Here is a 27,244-nt window from a genome sequence, read left to right on the forward strand (position 1 = left end):
TTCCTCTACCGATGAGGCCACACTCAGGGTGGAAGAGCAACACCTTATATTTTGTCTGGGTAGCCTCCAACCTGATAACATGAACATCGATTTCTCGAACTCTGGTAATTGCCCCCGCTCACCATCCCCCATTCCTGTTTCCCTCTCTCACCTTTTATCTTTGCCTGTCCATCACTGCTCCCCCCCCCCACCCCGCCAATTGGGTGCTCTTCCTCGTTCCCTTTCTTCCATGATCTTCTGTCCTCTCCTATCAGACTCCCCTTCCTCCAGCCCTTTATCTTTTTCACCAATCCATTTCCTAGCTCTTTACTTCACCCCCTGCCCCTTTCCCAATTTCTCCTACCATCTTGTACTCCTTCCGGTCCTCCTCCCTCTTCTTACTCTGACGTCCATTAATTTATTCCAGTCCTGATGAAGGGTCTTAGCCTGAAACACTAACGGTTTATTCATTTCCATCGACGCTGCCTGGCCTGTTGATTTCCTCCAGCATTTTGTGTGTGGTGCCTTGGATTTCCACTACCAGTAGATTTTTTCATGTTTGTAGAACTGCTATATTGTATATTGTTTACCGTGTTTATATGTAGTGTAAGAGTATGAAGCCCCTATCTGAATATCTAAAGGGGCTGCTCTTTTTGTTTTGGGTGCACTTCACCCCCACACTCCTGATATATGGACGCCCAGAACAGAAGGGGGCGGGTCACTCGGAGGACTAACTGCTGGGCTTGCTCCTGGGCCTGGCCAAGAAGGCCATTCACAGGTCCAGGCAGCGGACAGCCGAGTGCTCCTCCTGCCCCTCTTCCAGGGGTATGTTTCGTGCCCGGGTGTCCCTGGAGAGGGAGCAAGCAATCACGATGGGTACAGTGAGGGATTTCCTGAAACGGTGAGGACACCCCCCTCGGTATTAACTGTTTTATAGACAGTAATAATCATATTTTAATTTGAATTTGTTCACAATCTTGTAAGTACTTGATGTTCATATTTTGTGAAATTTTGTAGTTTTGTATATTAAAAAAATGCTCATTGAGCATACATTACTACAAATTCAATTCCATTCTGTGTGCTTCATGCATCCAGGACCTGTTCCAATTTCTACCCAGAGTTATATAGAAATGCATATAAAGGGCAATACATTGTACTAGCACCATGGTATTCAGAATTACCTGTGTTTTCAGCAAGAGTACAGGGTCGACATGCTCCAAAAATGCCTTTTGTACTTGTAATTCATTTTCTTGTATTTTTCGCTGAAGCTGGAAGATTTGCTGCTCCTGGCTAAAATAAAAAGAGTCAATCAAGTTCTTTTAGTATTAAGTTTACTCATGGGCCTCCAAACAAACCATATATGTTTTTCCTGTCGTTATTTCTCTCAAGTATATAAATTTCTCTGGATCCTCTTCTTTGCTGCTTCATACATCCAGTGTATTTATAGGCAAGGCAACCTATGCGAACAGCATAACGTTTAGCCATGTCATCTCAGTTTCTAATAACAGGCAAAACCAATTCTAGTACTTTTACTGGAACTACAATGAAGGCAAAAGTAAAGCAAATAAAATCTATCAGAATCCAAAGGTACTGCACTGTGCGTCTTCTGATATATGGACACCCAGAACAGAAGGGAGCGCGTCGCCTGGAGGACCAACTGGTGGGCTTGCTCCTGGGCCTGACCAAGAAGGCCATTCATGGGTCCAGATGATGAAAGATGAAAGACGGACAAAGCAAACTGTTCGATCAATTGAACTGTTTTAGGACTGCAAAAAGCAAAACTATTTTTTTAATACAACTCCTATCATTTGCTTCCCGAGATTTAAAAGAAATCCAGAAACCTCAGAAGAATTTGAGATTGGCTCAAGGAATACTTAGATAATAATAAAACAAAACTTAACCCAAAGCTGTGTAAAATGGCCTGCAAATTCCCAAAAAAGTTGTCTTGCGTATTGCTTACGCAGATCAAATAATATACAGTTAGATTGAGCTAGATAAGTTAAAACAATAACAACGCAAAATAAAGTGTAAAAACTACTGAAAGAGTGCAGTGTAGGTAAACAATAAAGTGCTAGATCATAATGAGGTAGATTGTGAGGTCAATGATCCGTCTTATCATACGAGATGTCCATTTAGGAGGCTGATAACAGTGGGATAGAAGTTGTTCTTGACACTGGTGGTACACACTTACATGCTTTTGTATCTGCTGCTCAGTGGGAGAGGGAAGAAGAGACAATGTCCAGGGTGGGTGAGGGCTTCGATTATGTTGGCTGCATTATTGAGGCAGGGAGAATTATAGACAGAGTCCAAAGAGGGAACGTCGGTTCCTGCGATGTGCAGAACTGTGCCCACAACTTTCTGCAGTTTCTTGTGATCACAGGAAGATCAGTTGCCATACCAAGCCACTATGCATCCAGACAGATGCGTTTCTGTGGCACATCAATAGGGATTGGTAAGGATCCACAGGGACATGCCAAGTTTCTTTAGCTTCGTGAGGAAGTAGAGATGTTGGTGAGCTTTCTTGTCTGTGTTGGATCAGGACAGGCATTTGGTGATGTTCCTAGCTAAGAACATGGAGCTTTCAACACATTGGAGTCAGACATGAGCAAGTGCACCACCCACCTTTCTGAAGTCAATAAGCAACTCCTGTGTTTTGCTGACTGAGGTAAGTGTTGCCATGACATCATGTCACAAAGCACTCTATCTCCTTCCTGTACTCCAACTCATTGAAGTGTGGCTCACTACAGTGGTATCATCTACAAACTTGTAAATGCTGAATCTGGTCATACAGTTATGAGATACAGAGAGAAAAGTGGGATCTTATATCCATATTTTCAGAGAATTGCGATAATATTTACAGGGATATAAAAATTGGTGTGAAATATGTGGAAATCAAAATAAACAATTCCAAACATAGGAAACGCGGAGGAAATATTAACAGATCACATCTTTCAATGCTTCTTTTTCATAATAAAATTATGAGATGAATGTCTAAAGTGAATGTTACAAGCATCTTAAAAGATTGTAATTATTAAAACATTGCTACACCATCAGCCAGTAGCGTAGTGGTATCAGATTGGACTTTGAGGCAAATGGTCCTGACTTTGAATCTGACCGAGTCCCAACCTGCGCAGTAGTTACTTCCGTATCTTGCCACAAAACCCTATGGACCACCTCCATGCTATAACTTGACAATGGCACTCAACACCAACCTCTTCAATACAACATTCTGCCCCCAAAAAATTACCTAAAATGCAGTTTAGATCTTGGTAATATATCACAGAAGAAACCAGAAATAATGTTTAGTCTGTGCAGAGCCTAATTTGCGTAAATGTGCACCTGTTCAGAGAGAGCAACTGTGGAACGAGACATTCTTCAGTCACTTGAGGAGCTACAGTATATGCAGTAAGTGCATTCATACAAGTGAGGAATTTCACAGAGGCACCTTGAGAATTTGAAATGCTCAAAGCGATTATAACCATATAACAATTACAGCACGGAAACAGGCTATCTTGGCCCTTCTAGTCCGTGCTGAACGCTTACTCTCACCTAGTCCCACTGGCCCGCACTCAGCCCATAACCCTCCATTCCTTTCCTGTTCATATACCTATCCAATTTTATTTTAAATGACAATATCGAACCTGCCTCTACCAATTCTACTGGAAGCTCGTTCCACACAGCTACCACTCTCTGAGTAAAGAAATTCCCCCTCGTGGTACCCTTAAACTTTTGCCCCCTAACTTTTAACTCATGTCCTCTTGTTTGAATTTCCCCTACTCTCAATGGAAAAAGCCTATCCACATCAACTCTATCTATCCCCCTCATAATTCTAAATACCTCTATCAAGTCCCCCCTCAACCTTCTACGCTACAAAGAAAAAAGACCTAACTTGTTCAACCTTTCTCTGTAATTTAGGTGCTGAAACCCAGGTAACATTCTAGTAAATCTCCTCTGTACTCTCTCCATTTTGTTGACATCTTTCCTATAATTCGGTGACCAGAACTGTACACAATACTCCAAATTCGGCCTTACAAATGCCTTGTACAATTTTAACATTTCATCCCAACTCCTATACTCAATGCTCTGATTTATAAAGGCCAACATACCAAAAGCTTTCTTCACCACCCTATCCACATGAGATTCCACCTTCCGGGAACTATGCACCATTATTCCTAGATCACTCTGTTTTACTGCATTCTTCAATACACTACCATTTACCATGTATGTCCTATTTGGATTATTCCTACCAAAATGAGCACCTCACACTTATCAGCATTAAACTCCATCTGCCATTTTTCAGCCCACTCTTCTAACTGGCCTAAATCTCTCTGCAAGATTTGAAAACCTACTTCATTATCCACAACGCCACCAACCTTAGTATCATCTGCATACTTACTAATCCAATTTACCACCCCATCATCCAGATCATTAATGTATATGACAAACAACATTGGACCCAGTACAGATCCCTGAGGCACACCACTAGTCACCGGCCTCCAACCTGACAAACAGTTATCCACCACTACCCTCTGGCATCTCCCATCCAGCCACTGTTGAATACATTTTACTACTTCAATATTAGTACCTAACGATTGAACCTTCCTAACTAACCTTCCATGTGGAACCTTGTCAAAGGCCTTACTGAAGTCCATATAGACAACATCCACTGCTTTACCCTCAACTTTCCTCGTAACCTCTTCAAAAAATTCAATAAGATTTGTCAAACATGACCTTCCATGCACAAATCCATGTCGACTGTTCCTAATCAGGCCCTGTCTATCCAGAAAATTACATATACCATCTCTAAGAATACTTTCCAATAACTTACCCACCACTGACGTCAAAGTGACAGCCCTATAATTGCTAGGTTTACTCTTAGAACCCTTTTTAAACAATGGAACCACATGAGCAATATGCCAATCCTCCGGCATCATCCTCGTTTCTAATGACATTTGAAATATTTCTGTCAGAGCCCCTGCTATTTCTACACTAACTTCCCACAAGGTCCTAGGGAATATCCTGTCAGGATCTGGAGATTTATCCACTTTTATGTTCCTTAAAAGCGCCAGTACTTCCTACACTTTAATCATCATAGTTTCCATAACTTCCCTACTTGTTTCCCTTACCTTACACAATACAATATCCTTCTCCTTAGTGAATACCAAAGAAAAGAAATTGTTCAAAATCTCCCCCATCTCTTTCGGCTCCACACATAGATGTACACCCTGATTCTCTAAGGGAACAATTTTATCCCTCACTATCCTTTTGCTATTAATATAACTGTAGAAACACTTCAGATTTATTTTCACCTTACTTGCCAAAGCAACTTTGTATCTTCTTTTAGGTTTTCTAATTTCTTTCTTACAATTCTTCTTACATTCGTTATATTCCTCAAGCAATTCATTTACTCCATGCTGCCTATATTTATTGTAGATATTTCTCTTTTTCCTAACCAAGTTTCCAATATCCCTTGAAAACCATGGCTCTCTCAAATTTTTTACCTTTCCTTTCAACCTAACAGGAACATAAAGATTCTGTACCCTGAAATTTTCACCTTTAAATGACCTCCATTTCTCTATTATATCCTTCCCATAAAACAAATTGTCTCAATCCAATCCTTCGAAATCCTTTCACATCTCCTCAAAGTTAGCCTTTCTCCAATCAAAAATCTCAACCCTGGGTCCAGTCCTATCCTTCTCCATAATTATATTGAAACTAATGGCATTGTGATCACTGGACCTGAAGTGTTCCCCAACACATACCTCCGTCACCTAACCTATTTCATTCCCTAACAGAAGATCCAACACTGCCCCTACTCTAGTTGGTACCTTTATGTACTGATGCAAAAAACTATCCTGCACACATTTTACAAACTCCAAACCATCCATCCCTTTTACAGTATGGGCTTTCCAGTCTATGTGTTGAAAATTAAAGTCTCCCACAATCACAATCCTGTGCTTACTACAACTATCTGTTATCTCCTTGCAAATTTGCTCTTCCAATTATTGCTCCCCATTAGGTGGTCTATAATACACCCCTATAAGTGTTATTACACCTTTCCCATTCCTCAATTCCACCCACATAGTCTCCCTAGACGAGCCCTCTTATCTATCCTGCCAGAGCACCGCTGTAATATTTTCTCTGACAAGCAACGCTACACCTCCCCCTCTTGTCCCTCCAATTCTATCACACCTGAAGCAACAAAATCCAGGAATATTTAGTTGCCAATTGCACCCCTCCTTCAACCATGTTTCACTAATAGCTACAACATCATATTTCCAGGTATCAATCAATGCTCTGAGCTCATCCACCTTTCTTTTTTTATTTTTTTATTAATTTTTCAAAACATTTTACAAATTAAAAAGCCCAAATCCCAATGAGGAACATTAAAACAGTGCAATATTAAGCATACAATAACAATATGCTACAAAGGAAGAGAATTTAACAAAAAAAAGCACCTAAATTAAAGACAAGTAAGCTTAGTGTCCTCCCCAAGCCCCACAACACCATCCACCTTTCTACAATGCTCCTAGCATTAAAATTAATTCATTTAAGAAATTCTCCACCTCTTCCTCTCTGTTTATCTCTAACAGTACAAACAACTTTACTGTCTTCTTTTTCTTCCTTCTCCCATACGTCTGTTCCTACACTCTGGCTCCCCTCCCCCCTCATATCTAGTTTAAATCCACTGGAGCCTCTCTAGCAAACCTACCTGCAAGAATATTTGTCCCCCTCCAGTTCAGATGTAAACTGTCCCACCAGAACAGGTCCTACCTTCCCTGGAAAACGTCCCAATTTTCTATAAATCTGAAGCCCTCCCTCCTGCACCATGTCTTCAGCCACGTGTTGATCTGCACTATCTTACTATTTCTAAACCCACCTGCATGTGGAACTGGTCGTAATCGTGAGATTGCTATCCTGGAGGTTCTGTCCTTTAACTTGGCACCTAGCTCTCTAAACTCACCTTTCAGGACCTCCTCTCTCTTCCTAGTCACGTCATTGATCCCTACATGGACCACGACATCCAGCTGCTCCCACTCCCTCTTGAGAATACTGAGAACTCAATCTGAGATATCATGGACCCTGGCACCAGGGAGGCCACATACCATCCATGATTCTCGATCTCTTCCACAGAACCTCCTATCTGTCCCCCTAACTATCGAATCCCCTATCACTACTACTCTCCTCCTTTCCCTCCTTCCCTTCTTGTGCCAGAGACGCAGTCACTGCAACTTGTCCCTGGTAGGTCGTCCCCACCAACAGTATCCAAAATGGTATACTTATTGTTGATGGGAATGGCCACAGGGATGCTCTGCTCTTCCTGTCTATTCCCCTTCTCTCTCCTGACAGTCACCCAACTACCTATCTCCTGACTCCTAGGGGTGACTATCTCCCTGAAACTCCTGTCTATTTCTGCCTCTGCCTCCCGAATGATCCGAAGTTCATCCAGCTCCAGCTCCAGTTCCCTAACACGGTTTGTCAGGAGCTGCAGCTGGATGCACCTTTTGCAGGTGTAGTCATCAGGGACAGCCGTGCTCGCCCTGACTTCCCACATACTGCAAACGGAGCACTTAACTGCCCTAACTGCTGACTCCATTACCTACTCCTAATCTAATTAGATTAATTAAAGGAGTTTACCCAGCCTTACCTCACCTGGAGTGAAGCTCATACTCAGCCTCTGCTCGCTTTTTAATTTCCACCGCTGATGTCGGAGGCCGACTTTCACGTGCCTGTGCAGTCTAGCCTCTTTGCCGCGATCAGTTAAAAGAAACAGCTTCTCTCCGAGCTTCTTTTACCTCTTCCCTCTCCACCCCTTGCTGCGATTTAAATAACTGTTGAAAACTTCCTCTCCTTTTTAAACCTTTGGTGCGTTACATCACGCACCTGCGCAGTCTAGTCTCTTTGCCCCGATCAGTTAAAAAAACCAGCTTCTCTCCGAGTTTCTTATACCTCTTCCCTCTCCACCTCTTGCCGCGATTTCTATTTATTTATTTAAATTATGCTACGGTTGAAAGGTTTATCATATGAGAAGCTTTTGATGGCCCTGTGCTTGCACTCAATGAAATTCAGAAGAATGAAGGGCAGACCTCATTGAAACCTATTGAATGTTGAAAGGCCTCAATTGAGTGGATGTGAAGATAATGTGTTACATACCCTGTAACTGGGTTTACAGACCAGCAGAAGTAGAAGAATCCGTTGGCTTCTGGTGGTACCAAAATCTAAAGGCGTATATTAGTAAACTACACAATACAGTATCAAAAATGCAAATATACATATAAAACAGGCTAGCAATAATAAACATAGAAATGTAGGAATAATAATCAACAATAATAAACAAGCTCTATCAATGCCTCTATCAATGTCTAGGGGTAAATGAATTGTCATTGAAGAATATAAAGTTCAGTTCATGTGTGCTGAGATAGTTGCGGTTGCTGTATTGTAATTTGTTGGAGAGAGAGAGAGAGAACAAGAGATTGAGCAGCTGCAGCCAGCAAACCTTCTGTTGTATTCTTATTCCGTTGTACCGTTGTGGTCATTCAGTTATGACCCCTCCGTTCTCAGCGAGACCGTTCGTCTGTGGTGGACTCGTCACTCTGGCATGAGTGGACACACACTCAAGTCCCCACCGGCCCTGCCATCACACTGTGAGCTTTGTGACCGATCTCCTGATTCGGTCCTCGAAGCCCCCACCTTCCTGTGGGTGCACAACACTCGGCCAGTGTTCACTGGTGTGTCTGTGGGGAGTCTCCCCACACCTGTCTTTTATCCCCACTGACAAGGTATCAGCCATCCATCAACTCAAAATGACCATGTCCATCAAATCAGGCCACTCCTGCTGTCTCCTCAGGAATGTTAACGAGCAAAGTAACGTCCTTGCAGCGAAAAGTAAACAATCCAGGAAGAAGCCGTAATACATAAATCAAATGTGTGTGTCTCTCTCTTATCTGTAGCAGATGTTCCTGCCTCTGAGCTTCATCTCTCTCTCTCTCATTAGCAGCATAGCATAACAATAGTTCATAGTTCTCAAAGGGGGGGGGGAAGAATGGTTAACTCTGCACCCCATTTCCATCAGGTCTGTTCATCACTCATAACAGATGTGTCCTATGGTAGGGGAGCCTAGAAACAGAGGGCCTCAAGAATAAAGGAATATCCATTTAGAATAGAGATGAGGAGGAGTGGTCTTTCTTTAGCCAGGGAGTGGTGAATCTGTGGAATTCACTGTTACAGGCAACAAAGCCAAGTATATTTAAGGCAGAGGGAGATAGATCCTTGATTAGTCAAGCATGAGGGAATACAGGGAGAAGGCACGAGTTTGAGGCTGAGAGAAAAACAGATCAGCCATGATGAAATGGCGGCGTAGACTCAAAGGGCCAAAGGGCCTGATTCTGCTCCTATATCTTCTGGTCTTATTCCAAACCCGCACCACCCTCTGAGGGAAGAAACTCCCCCTCAGTTTCTGCTTAAGTATTTCATATTTCACCCTTTAACCTATGATCTCTCATCCTATTCTCACCTAAACTGAGCAGAAAAGGCCTGCATATGCATTTGCCCTTTCTATATCGCTTATTATTTAAGATATCCCTTCATTCTCTGGTGCTCCAGAGAATAAAATCCTAACTTTTTCAACCTTTCCCCAAAGCTCAGGTCCTCAAATACCAGAAACATCCATGTAAATTTCTTCTGCATATCTTCGGGCTTATTGATCTCTTTAGTGTAAGAAGCTGACCAGAACTGCACGCTATACTCGTGTAGCCTCACCAATATCTTGTTCGTATGACAATAAACTTAAATTTGACTCTTCAAAACTGCTGTAACATACTTACTTATCCCATAATAAGTGGTTCAAATATTTTATGTCACTGGTTACACATTTAACTTAAATAGCTGCCTCCACAATATTTGGTAAAGGTTTGCCCAGAGCAGCCCAAGAAACTGAAATACCAAGTCAGTTTGTCGCTAACCATATCTAAAAATGCCATTATTTTCAAACAACATATTGACGCAGTCACAAAGAAGGCACGACAGGGGCTATACTTCACTGGGAGTTTGAAGAGATTTGCTGTGTCACCAAAGACGTTTGCAAATTTCTACAGATGCTCCGTGGCGAGCACTCTACTGGCTGTGTTATGGGGAGGGGGCGGCACCACTGCACGGGATTGAAATAAGCTGCAGAAGTTGTAAACTCAGTCAGCTCCAACGTAGGCGTTAACATACAATACATCTTCAAGGAGCGATGCTTCAAAAAGGCGGCGTCCATCATTAAGGACCCCATCACCCAGGTCATGCCCTCATCTCATTGCTACCATCAAGAAGGTGGTACAGGAGCCTGATGGAACACACTCAATGTTTTAGTTCTTCTCCTCTGCCATCAGATTTCTGAATGAACCCATGAATGTTACCTCACTACTTTTTAAACTTTTTTTCTATTTTTGCACTACTTATTTAAGTTAACTTTTTCAATATATATATATACTTACTGTAATTTACAGTCTTTATTATGTATTGCAATATATTGCTGCCGCATAACAACAAATTTCATGAGATATGATAAATCTGATTCTGAAGCAAAACCTATAGTTTTTCCATTAAACATCTACCATTTCTTGTCAAGGTTTACTTTGAAACATCAAAAGTGTCATTGCTTTTATTTAGCAGTCAATGATTGATAGATGAGAGGTTCAGTATGACATCACAATTACTGTAGTAGGCAAAGCCGTTGCATAGATTTGGTTAACATTATGGATTAGTTCATTGGACTTTTCCGACAGAATGTTCTTCCACTATTGTGAATAAACATCACTTAAGTTGTGACAAAATAATTATATTTGTAGCTCCAGTACTTCAGTGGATTGAAGAAGTTCATGCTCAATGTGAATTTAACTTCTTTGGACTAAAGTTGACACAATTTAAATACAATTTATTTATTTATTGAGGTACAGTGCAGAATAGGCCCTTCCTGCCATTTGAGCTCTCCTGCCCAACAATCCCCAATTCAACACTAGCCTAACCATGGGACAATTTACAATGACCAATTACTCTACCAACAGCTAGGTCTTTAGACTGTGGAAGGAAATCAGAGCACCCAGAGGAAACCCACATAGTCATGAGGAGAATATCCAAACTCCTTACAGACGGCGGCAGCTAATGAACCTCAATCACTGGTACGAAAAGTGTTATGCTAATGCACTGCCCCAAGATAAGATACAAGATAGAATCCTCTATACTAGAAGACACAGTCATTCGGGTTGTTTGTTATATGTTGAGGATATGAGCTCCATATCCTTACAAATGCTCTAATATATATTAATTATCCAGAAAAGTCAAATATGATTTTCAGAAGCCAGCCAGTAATAGATAATACTATAACCATACTGTTCATGAGTAATTATGTGTCAAAAACTACCAGCCCTTTGAAGGAAAAGAGGGCTGATAATTCGTTATATTGTAGAAGTTATATCAATATTAATTAGCCAGAAAGGACTTTCTACAGTTCCAGTTGTACAATAGGAATTTTTACTTCACCAACAATGATATTAAGTCTTTTACTTACTCTGGATTATCAGTCAAATCCTTGCTGACATTTCCCTTCAGTTAAACACTGAGAAGGCACAATATCGTTAACAATCTGGGTTGTCACAATAATGTAATGGTTAAAAAACATAAATTTCTACAGATGTACCATGGAGAGTGTTCTGACTGGCTGCTTCACCATCCGATTGAAACACATAGCAATCCTGATAGACGGATTAGAAGTGGAAAGACTGGGCAGCTTCAAGTTCCTGGGTGTCAAGATCTCTGAGGATCTAACCTGGTCCCAACATATCGATGTAGTCATAAAGAAGGCAAGACAGCGGCTATACTTCATTAGGAGTTTGAAGAGATTTGGCATGTCAACAAAAACACTAAAAAACTTCTATTGTTGAACGGTGGAGAGCATTTTGACAGGCTGCATCACTGTCTGGTATGGAGGGGCTACAGCACAGGACTGAAAGAAGCTGCGGTAGGTTGTAAATCTAGTCAGCTCCATCTTCAGCACTAGCCTACAAAGTACCCAGGACATCTTTAGGGACCGGTATCTCAGAAAGGCAGGGTCCATTATTAAGGACCTCCAGCACCCAGGGTATGTCTTTTTCACACTGTTACCATCAGGTAGGAGGTGCAGAAGCCTGAAGGCCCACACTCAGTGATTCAGGGACAGATTCTTCTCCTCTTCCATCTGATTCCGAAATGGACATTGGACGCTTGGACACTAACTCACTTTTTTTAATATACAGTATTTCTGATTTTGCACATTTTTAAAAAATCTATTCAATATATGTAATTGGTTTACTTGTTTATTTATTGTGTTTTGTTTATTATTATTTTTTCCTCTCTCTGCTAGACTATATATTGCATTGAACTGCTGCTGCTAAGTTAACAAATTTCAGGTCACATGCTGGTGATAATAAACACAAAGTCCACTGCAGATGTTGTGATCAAATCAACACGTACAACACGCTGGAGGAACTCAGCAAGGTGAGCAGCATCCATGGAAATGAGCAATCAACGTTTCAGGCCGAGACCCTTCGTCAGGACTGAAGGATGAAACTAGGATGGGGGAAGTGAGGGGGAGGGAATTACCAAAAGTTTCATTCTGCCTCCTCCTCCAGCTGCCTATCATCTCCCTCATGGTTCCACCTCCTTCTACTACCCATAGTGCTTTCCCCTTACATTCCTTCTTCACCTCTCCTGCCTATCCCCTCCCCCACCCCTTGATCTTTCCTCTGATTGGTTTTTCACCAGGCACCTACCAGCCTTCTCCTTCCCACCCTCCCCCTGCCTCCTTTATAGGGCCCCTGCCCCCTCCTTCAGTCCTGACGAAGGGTCTTGGCCCGAAACATTGACTGCTCGTTTCTACGGATGCTGCCCGACCTGCTGAGTTCCTGCAGCGTGTTGTATGTGTTCCGGTGATAACAGACAGACATACTTTGTTGATCCCGAGAGAAATTGGGTTTCATTACAGTCACACCAACCAAGAAGAGTGTAGAAGTATAGCAATATAAAAACCATAAATAATTAAATAATAATATGTAAGTTATTCCAAGTGGAAATTAGCCAGGACCAGCCTATTGGCTCAGGGCGTCTGACACTCTGAGGGAGGAGTTGTAAAGTTTGATGGCCACAGGCAGGAATGACTGCCTTTGACGCTCAGTGTTGCATCTCAGTGGAATGAGTCTCTGGCTGAATGTACTCCTGTGCCTAACCAGTACATTATGGAGTGGATGGAAGACATTGTCCAAGATGGCATGCAACTTGGACAGCATCCTCTTTTCAGACACCACCGTCAGAGAGCCCAGTTCCACCCCCACAACATCACTGGCCTTACGAATAATAAACCTGATTCTAGAATGGTGGGGGGGGGGTGGTACTGCAGAGAGTTGTAAAATTAGATGGCTCCATCATGGGCACTAGCCTCCGTAGTTTCCAGGACATCTTCAAGGAGTGAAGCCTCAAAAACAAGTGGCATCCATCATTAAGAATCCCATCACCGAGGTGATGCCCTGTTCTTATTGCTGCCATCAGGGAGGAGGTATGGAAGCCTGAAGAAACACACTCAACAATTCAGGAACAGCTTCTTCTCCTTTGCCATCCGATGTTGGAATAGGCATTGAACTCATGAATACTACCTCACTACTTTTTAATTTTCTACTTTGCACTACTTAATTAATTTAACTATTTGACATGTATATATTTACAGTAATTCAGCTTTTTTTTTCTATTATTATGTATTGCAATGTATTGCTGCTGCAAAGTCAACAAATTTCACAACATGTGCCGGTGATATTAAACCTGATTCTGATTCTGAATTACATGGCCCAGGTTCAATTCCCACCACTGACTGTAAGGAGTTTGGATGCTTTCTCTGTGACTGTGTGGGTTTCCTCCGGGTACTCTAGTTTCCTTCCACATTGCAAACGTCTGTACAGGATAGTAAGCTAACCGGTCACATGAGTGTAATTAAATTACGGGCACATTGGGCCATTTGGATCTGTTATCGTACTGTATCTCTCAATTAAAATAAATATAAACCTTTGCTGCAAATGCAGACAAACAGTGCTCCAGTAGGTGAGAGAAGGTTAGAGACCAAGAGAAATGAGGACAAAAATGAGAAGAAAATACACAGATGATACAAAACTTCATCAAATACATACCAGAAACTTAACTCCTTAAGGACTTTTAATGGAGATGTTTTGGACATAAGGGTTCAAAATAGATTAGAACATATATAAAAAGATTGTTAAAGTTGTTATAGCCAGAGGCTTTGGAGGGGAAAGCACTTCCTGCCTATTAAATGCTCCCACTAGAGTGTGTCTTAAAAAGCCTCTGACAACCAAGCCCACCTCCAGGCCTTATATGGGATTTAGTTAGTAAGCCTGGTGGAACCGTTTTTGGCAGAAGGGGCAAAAGCATCAATCGCTTCAGGCAGATGGAGCTCGTCAGCTGTGGATGGCAGCTCATCCAGGAGAAGGAATTCCTCATCTCAAACCACTGAGGCAAAACCCACTCATGGGGAAAGCTTTGGCAGTAAACCCCGAGGGAAAAATCCCAGAGCTGAATTCCCCAAGGCAGTACTACATTGAGTTCACTGCTGACCAGCAACTCCACTGAAGCTGCTGGTGCCAAACTGTATTGGTCTCTGCTGTTTCTTTGGCTTCTTCAGATGCATTGAGCGGGGGAGATTGCTCCAAAGGGAATGTTTTGCGTATCTAGGCAGACAGGAGGCAACATCCAGGGTGGACCCAAACCAACGAAGGCCTCATTATCATCATATATCAAAACAAAGAGCAATTTTTAGTTTCAATAGCAAGCAGTCATATTTTCAGTCAATGGACCGTTCAATATTTATCCATTATACTCTTTGAGTACAGCCTTCATGTCAATCATCCAGCTGTCAGTATTTTCAATATGAGGTTTTGATTTCATAACAATAGAGCTGCACAAAATGATTGCTGATATGAAATAAATGTAAACCAGTGATTTATATCTCAACAAAATGGATAATTTAATGGAAAGAAAATTGTCTGTCGATGTGATTTCTGGACTTGTTGCAGCAAAATGTGGTAGTGTTAAAGTGGCATCTGCTTGCAAATTGGATGGCAGAGTTCTGCTTGAAAAGTGTTTAAATTTCAGTGAAAATTAATTTACAAAAGAAAATGAGCACTGACTGCAAGTACAACGATTCCAACATTTTCTGTCCTCAGTCCTCCATTTATCTGATGCAGGCCAGAGCCCTACATCCAGAGCAATGCACACAAAATACTGGAGGAATTTGGCAAGTCGGGTAGCATCTATGGAAATGAATAAACTGTCGATGTTATGGGCCAAGATCCTCTTTCAGGACATCCAGCTGCATATGGTATATCGCTGGATTCAATTCCAAGACAGGTCAATGCTTAGTGTGGACTCTGGATAGCACTATGCCACGGGTTTATCTTAGCCTTCTCCTGTCCTCAGGGTTTCCCCATGCATGCAGTTTGCTTTCTAACTCTCACTTTGAAGAATGCAAAGCAATCACAGCAAGGGTGGTTTGTTTGCATCAAACGTTCTCTGCTAGTTACCGAATACTTGAAAATTATTTTGATTTCTAGGTATAGGAAAACATTTAAAATTTGGTTTCCAGGTACTAACTTAGGAAGAAGAAGTTGTCCATGTATCTACCATGACTCCCTTACAAGTATATTGACAGATTTGTCTTTAAGAAAGACCTGTTGATGCAATCATGAAGAAGGCACACCAGTGGTTATAGGTCATTAGGAGATTGAGAAGTTTGCTACGTTGCAAAGACTCAAGCAAACTTTTGCACATGTATTGTGAAGAGAATTTTGACTGGTTACATCATTGCTCGGTGTGGAGGGTCGATACACAGGATCGGTAAAAGCTGCAGAGGCTTGTGAACTCAGCCAGCTCCATTATCGACACTAGCCTCCCCACCATCAAGGACGTATTCAACAGGCGGTGTCTCAAGAATGTGGCATCTGTCATTATTATCATAAGGGAGGAGCCTCAAGATGCACACTCAGCATCATCAGATTGGTGAATTGTTCATAAACCATACCATATTCAAGTTTGCTGATGACACCACTGTTGTGGACTGTATCAGAGGCAGTGATGAATCAGTATACTGAGGCAGATTGAAAATTTGGCAGAGCGGTGTCATAACAATAACCTCTCACTCAATGTCAGCAAGATCAAGGAAATGGTCAAAGACTTCAGCAGAGGGAAAGCAAAAATCCATGATCCTTGGAGGATCAGAAGTGAGATGGTCAGTAAGTTTAAGTTCTTGGGTGTTATTATTTCAGAGGATCTATTCTGGACCCATCACATACAGTAAGTGCAATTGCAAAGAAAGCACTGCAGCACCTGTACTTCCTTGGGAGTCTGCAGAGATTCAGTTGACATCTAAATCTTTAACAGACTTCTATAGATGTGTAGTGGAGAAAGTATTGACTGGCTGCATTCTGGCCTGGTATAGAAACACCAATGCCTTTGAATGGAAAATCCTACAAAAGATGTTGGATTCAACCCAATGTATCATGGGATAAGCCCTCCCAACCATTGAGCACATTGACATGAAATGTTGTCGTATGAAAGCAGCAATCATCTTCAGAGATCCCCACCACCCAGATCATGCTCTTTTCTCACTGCTGCCATCAGGTAGAAGGTGCAAGTGCCTCAGGACCCCTCCAACAGGTTCAAGAACAGTTATTACCTCTCAAACATCTGGTTCTTGAACAAAAAGAGAATAACTACAGTCATTTGCCCATCCTTTGATATGTTCCCACAACCAATTATCTCACTTTTGGGTCTCTTTATCTTGTTATTTCATGTTCTCATTATTTATTACTTTTTATTTATATTTGCATTTGTACCATTTGTTGTCTTCTGCACTCTAATTGATCTCTTTTTGATCCTGTTATAGTTACTATTCTATAGATTTGCTGAATATGCCCACAGGAAAATGTAAAAGGTGACATATATATACTAAGGAATAAAATTTGAACTTTTGAATACTACCTCAGTATTTTCATGTTTTCACATTTATTTATTTATACTTTGAATTTCTTATGTAACTTATTGTAATATTTTAGATGTATTTCATTCTATCACTGCCACAAGACAATGGATTTCACCACATATGTTAGTAACAATAAAGCTGATTCTGAATCAGATATAACATCAGCAAATTCAGGCTGGGGGAGACCAGTTTCTGAAGAGGCAAAGTTTGTTAGTGAACTGGTTATGAACCTTTTGGAAAATCCAGTTTGAGAAGTATTTGTGTATGAGACTTAAAAAGTTCAGCATTTGTGCAGACATAACACTTGTTAAGAGAAGTAGGGAACTCAAATTTCCATCTGGCTTCATGTCTCATGTGATCTTTCAATAGAACAAAGCCAACCTTGCAAGAGAAAACCTAAACACAGAGATTGTTAAAATGTTGAAATCCTGACAGTGCTTTTGTTATTTGATACAATCTAGACCGGGGGTTCCCAACATTTTTTATGCCATGGACCCCTACCATTAACCAAGGGGATTTGTGGACCCCAGGGTGGGAACACCAGATCCAGCATAAGCTGTTGTGTGGCCCATTTGTGATACCAGCTACAGCAAAGCAGTATTACACTGCAAACTTTCAGCTTCAGATTCCTGTGAGCAGGCTGCTTCTGCCACTGGCAAAAGTGAAAAATATTTCAGTCAAAGTCACTTTCAAAATACATGTTTCAGTTAAGTTATAACTTGAAAATGTAATTCTAATAATAATCCACAAAGGAAAAGCTTGAAGGACTAAATGGAATGGGAAATGTTTGGAAGCTGAGTATTGGCTGCTTTCTTTAGTTTATAAAGCTATTCATGAAGAATTGACTTCTTCTAAAGTGAACCTAGTCTAAACTCCATCACGATCTATTAAAATATAACTTATTCCAAAAATGGAATTTAATAAATGCCATAAAACTGAAAATGCAGTCTCTATTCACACTGAAAAATTTGAAGCAATCCTCCAACGAATTGGCTTCCGATGGTGGAAAAATATATGACACATGTCATTTATTCACACAGTTGTAGATGAAGTGGAACACTGCTCAGGAGAGCACTATAGGATGAATACTTGAGGTGCAAAGAAGTCCTTGTGCAGGATTCCTAAAGGTTAATTTGCAGGAGGAGCTGATGGTGAGGAAAACAAATGCAATGTTTTTTTGGTACTCAGACCATAAAACCATAAGATATAGGAACAGAATTAGGCCCGTTGACCCATCGGGTCAATTCATCATGGCTGATCCATTTCTCTCTCAGCCCCTATCCCCTGCCTTCTCCCTGTATCTCTTCAAGCCCTGAGTAATCAAGAATCTATCAACCTCTGTCTTAAATGTATCCAGTGATTTGGCCTCTACAGCTGCCTGTGGCAATGAATTCCACAGATTTATCACTCACTGGCTAAAGAAATTCTTCCTCATCTCCATTCTGCATGGACGTCTCTCCTTTCTGAGGCTGTCCACTAGACTAGCCCACCATAGCAAATGCCCTCTCCACATCCATTGTATCGAGGCCTTTCAGCATTTGATAGGTTTCAATAAGAACCCCCTCCTCATTCTTCTGAATTCCAGTGAGTAAAGGCCCAGAGGCCTCACACAGTCCTCATATGATAAGCCTTTCAATCCCGGAAACATTTTCATGAGCCTCCTTTGAACCTTTCCAATGTCAGCACATCCTTTCTTAGATAAGGGGCCTAAAAATGCTCTTAGTATTCCAAGTGAGGCCTCAACAGTGCTTTATAAAGCCTTATAAAGTCCTTTTTTTTAATATATGCTAGTCCTCCCGAAATGAATGCTAACTTTGCATTTGCCTACCTCACCACCAATTCTATCTGCAAATTAACCTCCAGGGAATCCTACATGAGGTCTCCCAAGTCTCTTTGCACCTCAGCTTTTTAAATTTGGTCTACACTTTTATTTCTTCTACCAAGTGCATGATCATACACTTTCTGACACTGTATTCCATCTGCCATTTCTTTGTGCATTCTCCTAATGTCCTTCTAATAAGTCCTTCTGCAGCTTCTCTGCTTCCTCAACACTACCTGACCCCTTATCTATCTCTGTATCGTTCACAAATTTGGACACAAAACCATCACCAAAATTATTGGGATGTAATGTTAAAATTGTACAAGGCATTGGTGAGGCCAAATTTGGAGTATTGTGTACAGTTCTGGTCACTGAATTATAGGAAAGATGTCAGCAAAATAGAGAGAGTACAGAGGATATTTACTAGAATGTTACCTGGGTTTCAGCACCTAAGTTACAAAGAAAGGTTGAACAAGTTAGGTCTTTATTCTTTGGAGCGTAGAAGGTTGAGGGGGGAACTTGATAGAGGTATTTAAACTTGAGGGGGATAGATAGAGTTGACGTGGATAAGCTTTTTCCATTGAGAGTAGGGGAGATTCAAACAAGAGGACGTGAGTTGTGAGTTAAGGGGCAAAAGTTTAGGGGTAACACGAGGGGGAACTTCTTTACTCAGAGAGTGGTAGCTGTGTGGAACGAGCTTCCAGTAGAAGTGGTAGAGGCAGGCTCGATTTTGTCATTTAAAAAAAAAATTGGATAGGTATATGGACAGGAAAGGAATGGGGGGTTATGGGCTGAGTGCAGGTAGGTGGGACTAGGTGAGAGTAAGCGTTCAGCATGGACTAGAAGGGCAGAAATGGCCTGTTTCCGTGCTGTAATTGTTATATGGTTATATGGTTATTGACATAGAACGTAAAAAAAAGTGGTCCCAATACAGACCCCTGTGGAACACCACTAGTCACTGGCAGCCAACCAGAAAAGGCTCCCTTTATTCCCACTCTTTGCCTCCTGCCTATAAGCCAATGCTCTACCCATGCTAATATCTTTCTTGTAATACCATGGGCTCATAACTTGTTAAGCAGCCTCATGTATGACATCTTGTCATAGGCCTTCTAAAACCCAAGTACGTACATCATTCGATTCTGCTTTGTCTATCCTGCTTGTTATTTCTTCAAAGGATTCCAATAGATTTGCCGGCAAGATTTTCCCATAAGGAAACCTAGTTGACTTCAGATTAGTTAATCATGTGCCTCCAAGTAACCCGAAACCACATCCTAATAATTGATTTCAGCACTTTCCCAGCCATTGTGGTCAGACTAATTGAACTGGAACTTCATCTGCTTCGTCTTTCTCAGGTGATATTTTAATATTACTTCAATTCTGCTCATAAAACACTGCATCTGGACAAAGCAAATAACATCAAATCCCAAAAACTATCTGCATTTAATTTTATTGAAACATCCATGTGTCAGTGCAGGTTAGGACCAGTATCCTTATTTTTAAAAAGCTTGGACTGAAAATCCCATTATAATGTTTTGAGCACAAATTCTAGTCAGAGACTCCAGACAAAGCTGAATGGAGTGTCTCTGTGCTCAGATCAATACTGTTCCAATTTAACAGAAATGACCAGAATTCAGAATTACAGTGCAGATTTCCCAGTCCTGTGAAGATGGATTGTTTTTGGTTCCTGCAAGCAACTCCATTCCCTAGCTGTCAACATTATTCTGCTTTTTGCCACTGTCTGAGGCTGAAACAGATTGCTCTTAACTCCCACAAAATGCTGGTGGAACACAACAGGCCAGGCAGCATCTATAGGGAGAAGCGCTGTCGACGTTTCGGGCCGAGGCCCTTCGTCAGGACTAACTGAAAGGAACGATAGTAAGAGATTTGAAAGTAGGAAGGGGAGGGGGAAATGCGAAATGATAGGAGAAGACCGGAGGGGGTGGGATGAAGCTAAGAGCTGGAAAGGTGATTGGCGAAAGTGATACAGAGCTGGAGAAGGGAAAGGATCATGGGACGGGAGGCCTCAGGAGAAAGAACGGGCGAGGGGAGCACCAGAGGGAGATGGAGAACAGACAGAGTGATGGACAAAGAGAGAGAAAAAAAACAAACATCTAAATATGTCACGGAACTTCCGCCACCTCCAATGGGATCCCACTACCAAGCACATCTTTCCCTCCCCCCCTTTCTGCTTTCCGCTGGGATTGCTGCCTATGCAACTCCCTTGTCCACTCGTTCCTCCCCCCCATCCTTTCCCACCAATCTCCCTCCTGGCACTTATCCTTGTAAACAGAACAAGTGCTACACCTGCCCTTACACTTCCTCCCTCACCACCATTCAGGGCCCCAGACAGTCCTTCCAGGTGAGGCGACACTTCACCTGTGAGTTGGCTGGTGTGGTATACTGCATCCGGTGCTCCTGGTGTGGCCTTTTATATATTGGAGAGACCCAACGCAGACTGGGAGACCATTTTGTTGAACACCTATGCACTGCCCGCCAGAGAAAGCAGGATCTCCCAGTGGCCACACATTTTATTTCCACGTCCCATTCCCATTCTGATATGTCTATCCATGGCCTCCTCTACTGTCAAGATGAAGCCACACTCAGGTTGGAGGAACAACACCTTATATACCAGCTAGGTAGCCTCCAACCTGATGGCATGAACATTGACTTCTCCAACTTCTGTTAATGTCCCTCCTCCCCTTCTTACTCCATCCCTGACATATTTAGTTGTTTGTTTTTTTCTCTTACTCTGCCTGTTCTCCATCTCCCTCTGCTGCTCCCCTCCCCCTTTCTTTCTCCCTAGGCCTCCCGTCCCATGATCCTTTCCCTTCTCCAGCTCTGTATCACTTTTGCCAGTCACCTTTCCAGCTCTTAGCTTCATCCCACTCCCTCTGGTCTTCTCCTATCATTTTGCATTTCCCCCTCCTCTCACTACTTTCAAATCTCTTACTATCTTTCCTTTCAGTTAGTCCTGATGAGGGGTCTCAGCCCGAAACATCGACAGTGCTTCTCCCTATAGATGCTGCCTGGCCTGCTGTGTTCCACCAGCACTTTGTGTTTGTTGTTCGAATTTCCCGCATCTGCAGATTTTGTTGTGTTTGCTCATAACTCCGGTGTCTTATTGGGCCAAATTACAGATCAGCTCATTTACAAAGATAATTTACTTCCATCTCTGTAACAGTGTCCAAGCCTGCCGTTGCCTCTGATATGCAATCTCTCCTTTGTCAAAATATGCAGCCCATTTTCAAGACCAACTGGCTCATCATGACTTCATTTGCCTTCCCATTAAAGCAATGTCCTGATTTTTGACATGCTTGTTCCAATCCTTCCTTGCCGCTATCTCTTCCAAACTTTTATTTCCCAAGCCTCTTTATCCAGGTCTTCCAGTTCTGGCAAAGTAGTCTCCAAGATTATAGTTGCTCCAGAATTGTCTTCTATGCCTTCTGCTGAATTCCCTCCCCAAGCCTCTCAAACTCTGTCTCTGTTTCACCTTTACAATGTTTTTGTAAACATTGCTGTTGCTTAGTGCTGCTGTAGTTAAATGCAGGGGAACAGGAATACCATAGGGTCAGGGTGACGACTTAAAGCTAGAACTATCCCATTCATACAGACAAGTGGAGCAAGAGATGAAGGACCTGGGACCTGTAGGTTCTGAGGAGGACACAGCACTTACAGAATACACATCAGAGATTCTGCAGATGGTGGAAGTTTTAAGCAACACACACAAAATGCTCAATTCCTTCAGCATTCTTTTGTGTGTAACTTATATTGCATTTTTCAGTAACATTCCATATCTGATAATTACTTTGCTCTTATGTCACAACACATCAGCTATTTACGTTTCTTAAATTGCAACAGAGATTTTCGTTCAAAAGTACCTCGCTGACAGTAAATTGTTCTGAGTGCTTCTGAAAAGAATGTAGAAAGTGATATATAGATGCATATCCTTTCCATCAAGATCCTGTAGCAATAAAGTAAGTGAACTGGGATTCTTTTCATCTTTCGCTGTTCTACAAAAAAAAACAATTGCTTTGGTACTAAGGAAACTTACTGCTCCTTTTTCAGTGCGTCTGAAGAGATAGAACCCAGGTGTGTTGGAAATTACCAGCATTTTGCCCCGCCATTTTCCTAAGTGCTGGTCATTTTCCTCTGTGATGCAGCATCAGCCAAACTGCTGAGATTTAGGAGATCAACTACCAGACCTGGGGTCCAACTACAAACTGGAGACAATCGACAACTCTTGATGCCTATAGTGCATTCATAACGTTATTAAAGACCCATCCCATCCCGGAGACTGTCTGTTCAATCTCTTGTCATCTGGCAGGAGATACAGAAACATTTTAGCCAAGATGGTAAGACTGAGAAACAGTTTCTTCTCAAGGCTTGTTGTGCAGCTGAATGGTGCTACACCCCAGAATGCCAATGTCCTTTATGTGTTATGGACTATTGAAGTCACTTGTTGCAGGTAAATATGGGATTTTGTTTTTAATTAAGCCGTACCACATGCATTGCAAGTATCTGTTTTGCATGGACTGGAAGCACCACAAGCTCATTGTCTTGAGCAATGACAATAAAGTTCTATTCTATTCTATTAAAGCTTTTGTTCAACAATTACAGATTTGAAGATTAAGGGGTAAAGGGTTTTTTTTAAATAACTTTATTTTAGTGCTTTCAATGTTTTCTTTGGAGTTAGTATGTTTATGATCTTACTTTTTAAGAAATGTTATCTTTTTGTTAAGTTGTTAATTGCAATGTTACACAGAGGCAATGAAATGGTTAAAAACAACTTTAAGCTTTGACAGAAGTTACAAATGACCTACTCCAGATCCTATACTCTATTTTCCTGTTCTCAATGACAAACATTCAACCCATTTTTCCCCGACACCACGGTTAGTATCAGCTTTGAGAATCTCGGTTATAATTCTTCCGGAGCTATCATTTCCACCCCCCCCCCCCCACTACTCTCAGTCATGCAAATCCTGGGTGGAGATTCAGGAAGACCATCGCATGCAGATAGATATATGATTGTTCATTGCTGTTTCAGTGACCATTTTTTTTTGATCAGTCAGAGTTGTTCGCCCTGAGCTGAACCCACGACCCTGGAGGGCCGCTGGGCCGCTCTTTGTTTGGCTTCTAACACTGACCTGTTTGGCATGTGCGACTCGACTGTGAGCCAAACCACAAGGCCCTGACTCCATCCAATATAACTCTCTGGATCATTGAGGCAGGCAAGCCTCCAAACCTCACAACAAGGCTGCGGGCCTCTTGGCAAATGACACTTTCTTTATGACACTGCTACCACATTTTCTTTAATGCCGTCAGCCTTTCGATCATTTAACCCTTTCTTGCTACAGAACATGCCTAAAACCTGAAACATCTCTATTTCCATTTCCATCTACCCATAACACTAGTGGATCAATCATTACATGAATAAGACTAGAAAGAACATACTTAAAAAAGGTGCAAAGTTGTAATTTACTTACATAAGCTACAGCACTGAAAACACAGAAAACAAGCTGTACAGGTCTTATACAATCGGCAATTTGTCTGCAATTTGAAAGCTGCAGTCATGATTAATGCTGCAATTCTATTTCATAATGACAAGCAAATTAGGTTGAAGAAAACTAAATGGATTTTGACACTTAAAAAGGGCAAAGTACTTTTTACATCACCTGTGCATTTTTAAGACTGATACACCTTTACTTATGTACTTTAAAATATACTTCACAAAATAAAATTTTGCCACTCTTTAATGTCCAGAGGATGATAGATGGTATTGACTTAATGACTTCTCTGCTCATTCAAGCAAAGACAAATAATAAGTGTATCATTTTTACTAAGCGGTGCTCAGCTTGATGCAGTAATGGGTTTAAATGGAGCCAAATAATTGGAAAAAAAAGCCTTTAGGTGCACCTGTCTTCCTGACATGTGATGGTGTTATTAAATCACAAGTATAGCACCTGCAAACAGTTAATATTTAGTACAGAGGAAGTAGAGGGTTGTGAAGATGAAAATCCTATCCTAACTGAAATGTGTAGACTGTATACATAATTTTAATTGGAGGAAATTATATAGCCAAGTTCTTTTTTCCACTCAGAGTGGTGGGTGGTGGCAGAGGCAGATACATTAAGGGACTCCTAGATAGGCACATTGATGATAGAAGAAAGGAGGGGTATTTGGGAGGGAAGGGTTAGATTGATCTTAGAGTGGGTTAAAATATCAACACAACATCATGAGCCCAAAGGTCTGCACTGTGATAGTGTTGCATAGCAGAGATCTTGGGATCCAAGTTCAGAGCTGCTTGGAAGTGGCTACACAGGTCTGCAGGGCGGTTAAGGAGGCTCACGGAATGCTTGCTTTTATTTGTCAAGGCATTGAGTTCAAAAGTCAAGTGGTTATGCTACAATTTTGTAAAACCCTGGTTAGACCGCATTTGGACACAGGTCTGGTTACCCCACTATACGGTGGATGTTGAGGCTTTGCAAAGGGCGCAGAAGAGGTTTACCAGACGCTGCCAGTTTTTAGAGGGGCTGGACAAATTTGGGTTGTTTTCTTTGGAGCACCAGAGGCTGAAAGGAGATCTGACAGAGACTTGTACGATTATGGGAAGCACAGATAGAGTAGACAGGGAGTATCTGTTTCCCAGGGTAGAAATGTCTAATACTAGAGGACATTCACTGAAGGTGAGGGGGGGGGGGTAAGTTCAAGGGGGACGTGAGGTCTAAGTTTTTTTACGTAGAAGGTTGTGGATGCCTGGAATGCACTGCCTGGTATGGTGGTAGAGGAAAATACATTAGAGGCTTTTAAGGGCTATTTAGATAGGCACATGGATGTAAGAAAGATGGAGGGATATGGATCTTGTGTTGGTAGGAGGAATTCGCGTTTGGTTGTTTTTGATTTGCTTTTTTAGCTGATTCAGCACGATATTCGGAAGGCCCAGTCAGCGGCAGGAGCAGACCACAGTGATGAGGTTTCTTGCAGGTTGGCGACACTTGTTTAAAAGTACAGAAGGGACAAGCGGGGCAGCCGTTGTCAGGTGTAGGCCAGTGGTGAGAGTAGGAGTGTCAGGGTTTGGCTCAAAGGAGGCTTTGGTTTGGAAGCCGTGATGATTCTGGTAAGCTTCTGTTCAGGTTGCCTTTCTTCCCTCTTACTGTACTCAGTACAGTAAATGGCTTTTGTGTGTTCTTCATTCCAGATGCCAGACCCACAGTCTCCCAAGAAACAAAACCTGTGTGAAGTGCATTTGGATGCAGTTCCTTGAAGACCATGTTAGGGATCTGGAGCAGCAGCTGGATGAACTTTGGCTTGTACGGGAGAGTGAGGAGGTCATCAATCAGAGTTCCAGGAAAGTAATTACCCCTAAATTGCAGGAGGTGAGTAGTTGGTCAGGAGAAGTGGAAATGTGAATAGGTAGGTTGCACATAACATCCCTGTGGCCATTTCCCACAATAGTAAGCATATCATTTGGGATACTGTTGTGGAGGGCAACATCCCAGGGGAACGCCACGGAGACCGGGTTGCTGCCACTAAGCATAGGTGTGTGGTACAAAAGGGAAAGAGGGAGAAGAGGGGACTGGTAGTGATAGGGGACTCAATAGTCAGAGGAACAGACAGGGGATTCTGTGGACATGAACAGGGCACCTGAATGGGATGATGCCTTCTAGATGACAGGGTCAGGGACATCTTAGATCACATCCACAACATTTTGGAGAGGGAGGGAGAGCAGTCAGTTATCTTGGTACATATTCGTACTGATGACATAGGAAGGAAAAGCAAAGAGATCCTGAAAAGAGAATTTAGAGAGCTAGGTAGAAAGCTGAGAAGCAGGACCTCCAGGGTAGTAATTTCTGGATTGCTGCCTTTGCCACGTACCATTGAGGGTAAAAACAGGATGGTTTGGCAAATCAATGAGTCGTTGAGAAGCTGGTTTGTTAGAGCTGCAGCAGATGGGTGAAACTAATCTGGCAGGGTGGGGACTGGAGTGAGAGGACTCAGGATAGGATGGATGGTAAAAAAGCAAAGATAATGTACAGCTGGTCTGTGAGGAGAGCCGGCAGATGATAGGACAAAATTGCAGCCAACTGGGTGAGTATCATTGCTTTAGGGATTTAGAATTAAAAAGGGTAGCACATACAGTATTCAAGGTGTTATATTTCGATGCTGGGTGGTTTTGCTGGTAAAGAATTGGCATCAAATCCATCAAAAAATGTGTCATAGGATTGGAAGATGTTGAGTCCTCAAGGGTTGAGTTAAGAAACTGCAAGGGTAAAAGGACCCTGATGGCAATTGGATTACAGGCCTCCCAACACTGGGATGAGGACCACAGATTACAACAGGAAATAGAAAAGGCATATCACAAGCGCAATGTTATGACATTCATGGAAGATTTC

At 41.9% G+C, this 27,244-nt stretch overlaps 1 protein-coding gene across 1 annotated transcript in view; it reads right to left on the reverse strand.

The window, feature by feature from the left end:
• Positions 1 to 27,244, reverse strand: part of cep85l (centrosomal protein 85, like) — a 317,796-nt gene that overhangs the window by 41,408 nt on the left and 249,144 nt on the right. The window contains exon 5 of the mRNA XM_059981465.1: positions 1,161 to 1,269. Within this exon, the coding sequence (XP_059837448.1) occupies positions 1,161 to 1,269 (109 nt within the window). The remainder of the gene's footprint in view (positions 1 to 1,160; positions 1,270 to 27,244) is intronic.

The sequence above is a fragment of the Hypanus sabinus genome, chromosome 10 (genome assembly GCF_030144855.1).
Source record: "Hypanus sabinus isolate sHypSab1 chromosome 10, sHypSab1.hap1, whole genome shotgun sequence".
NCBI lineage: Eukaryota > Metazoa > Chordata > Chondrichthyes > Myliobatiformes > Dasyatidae > Hypanus > Hypanus sabinus.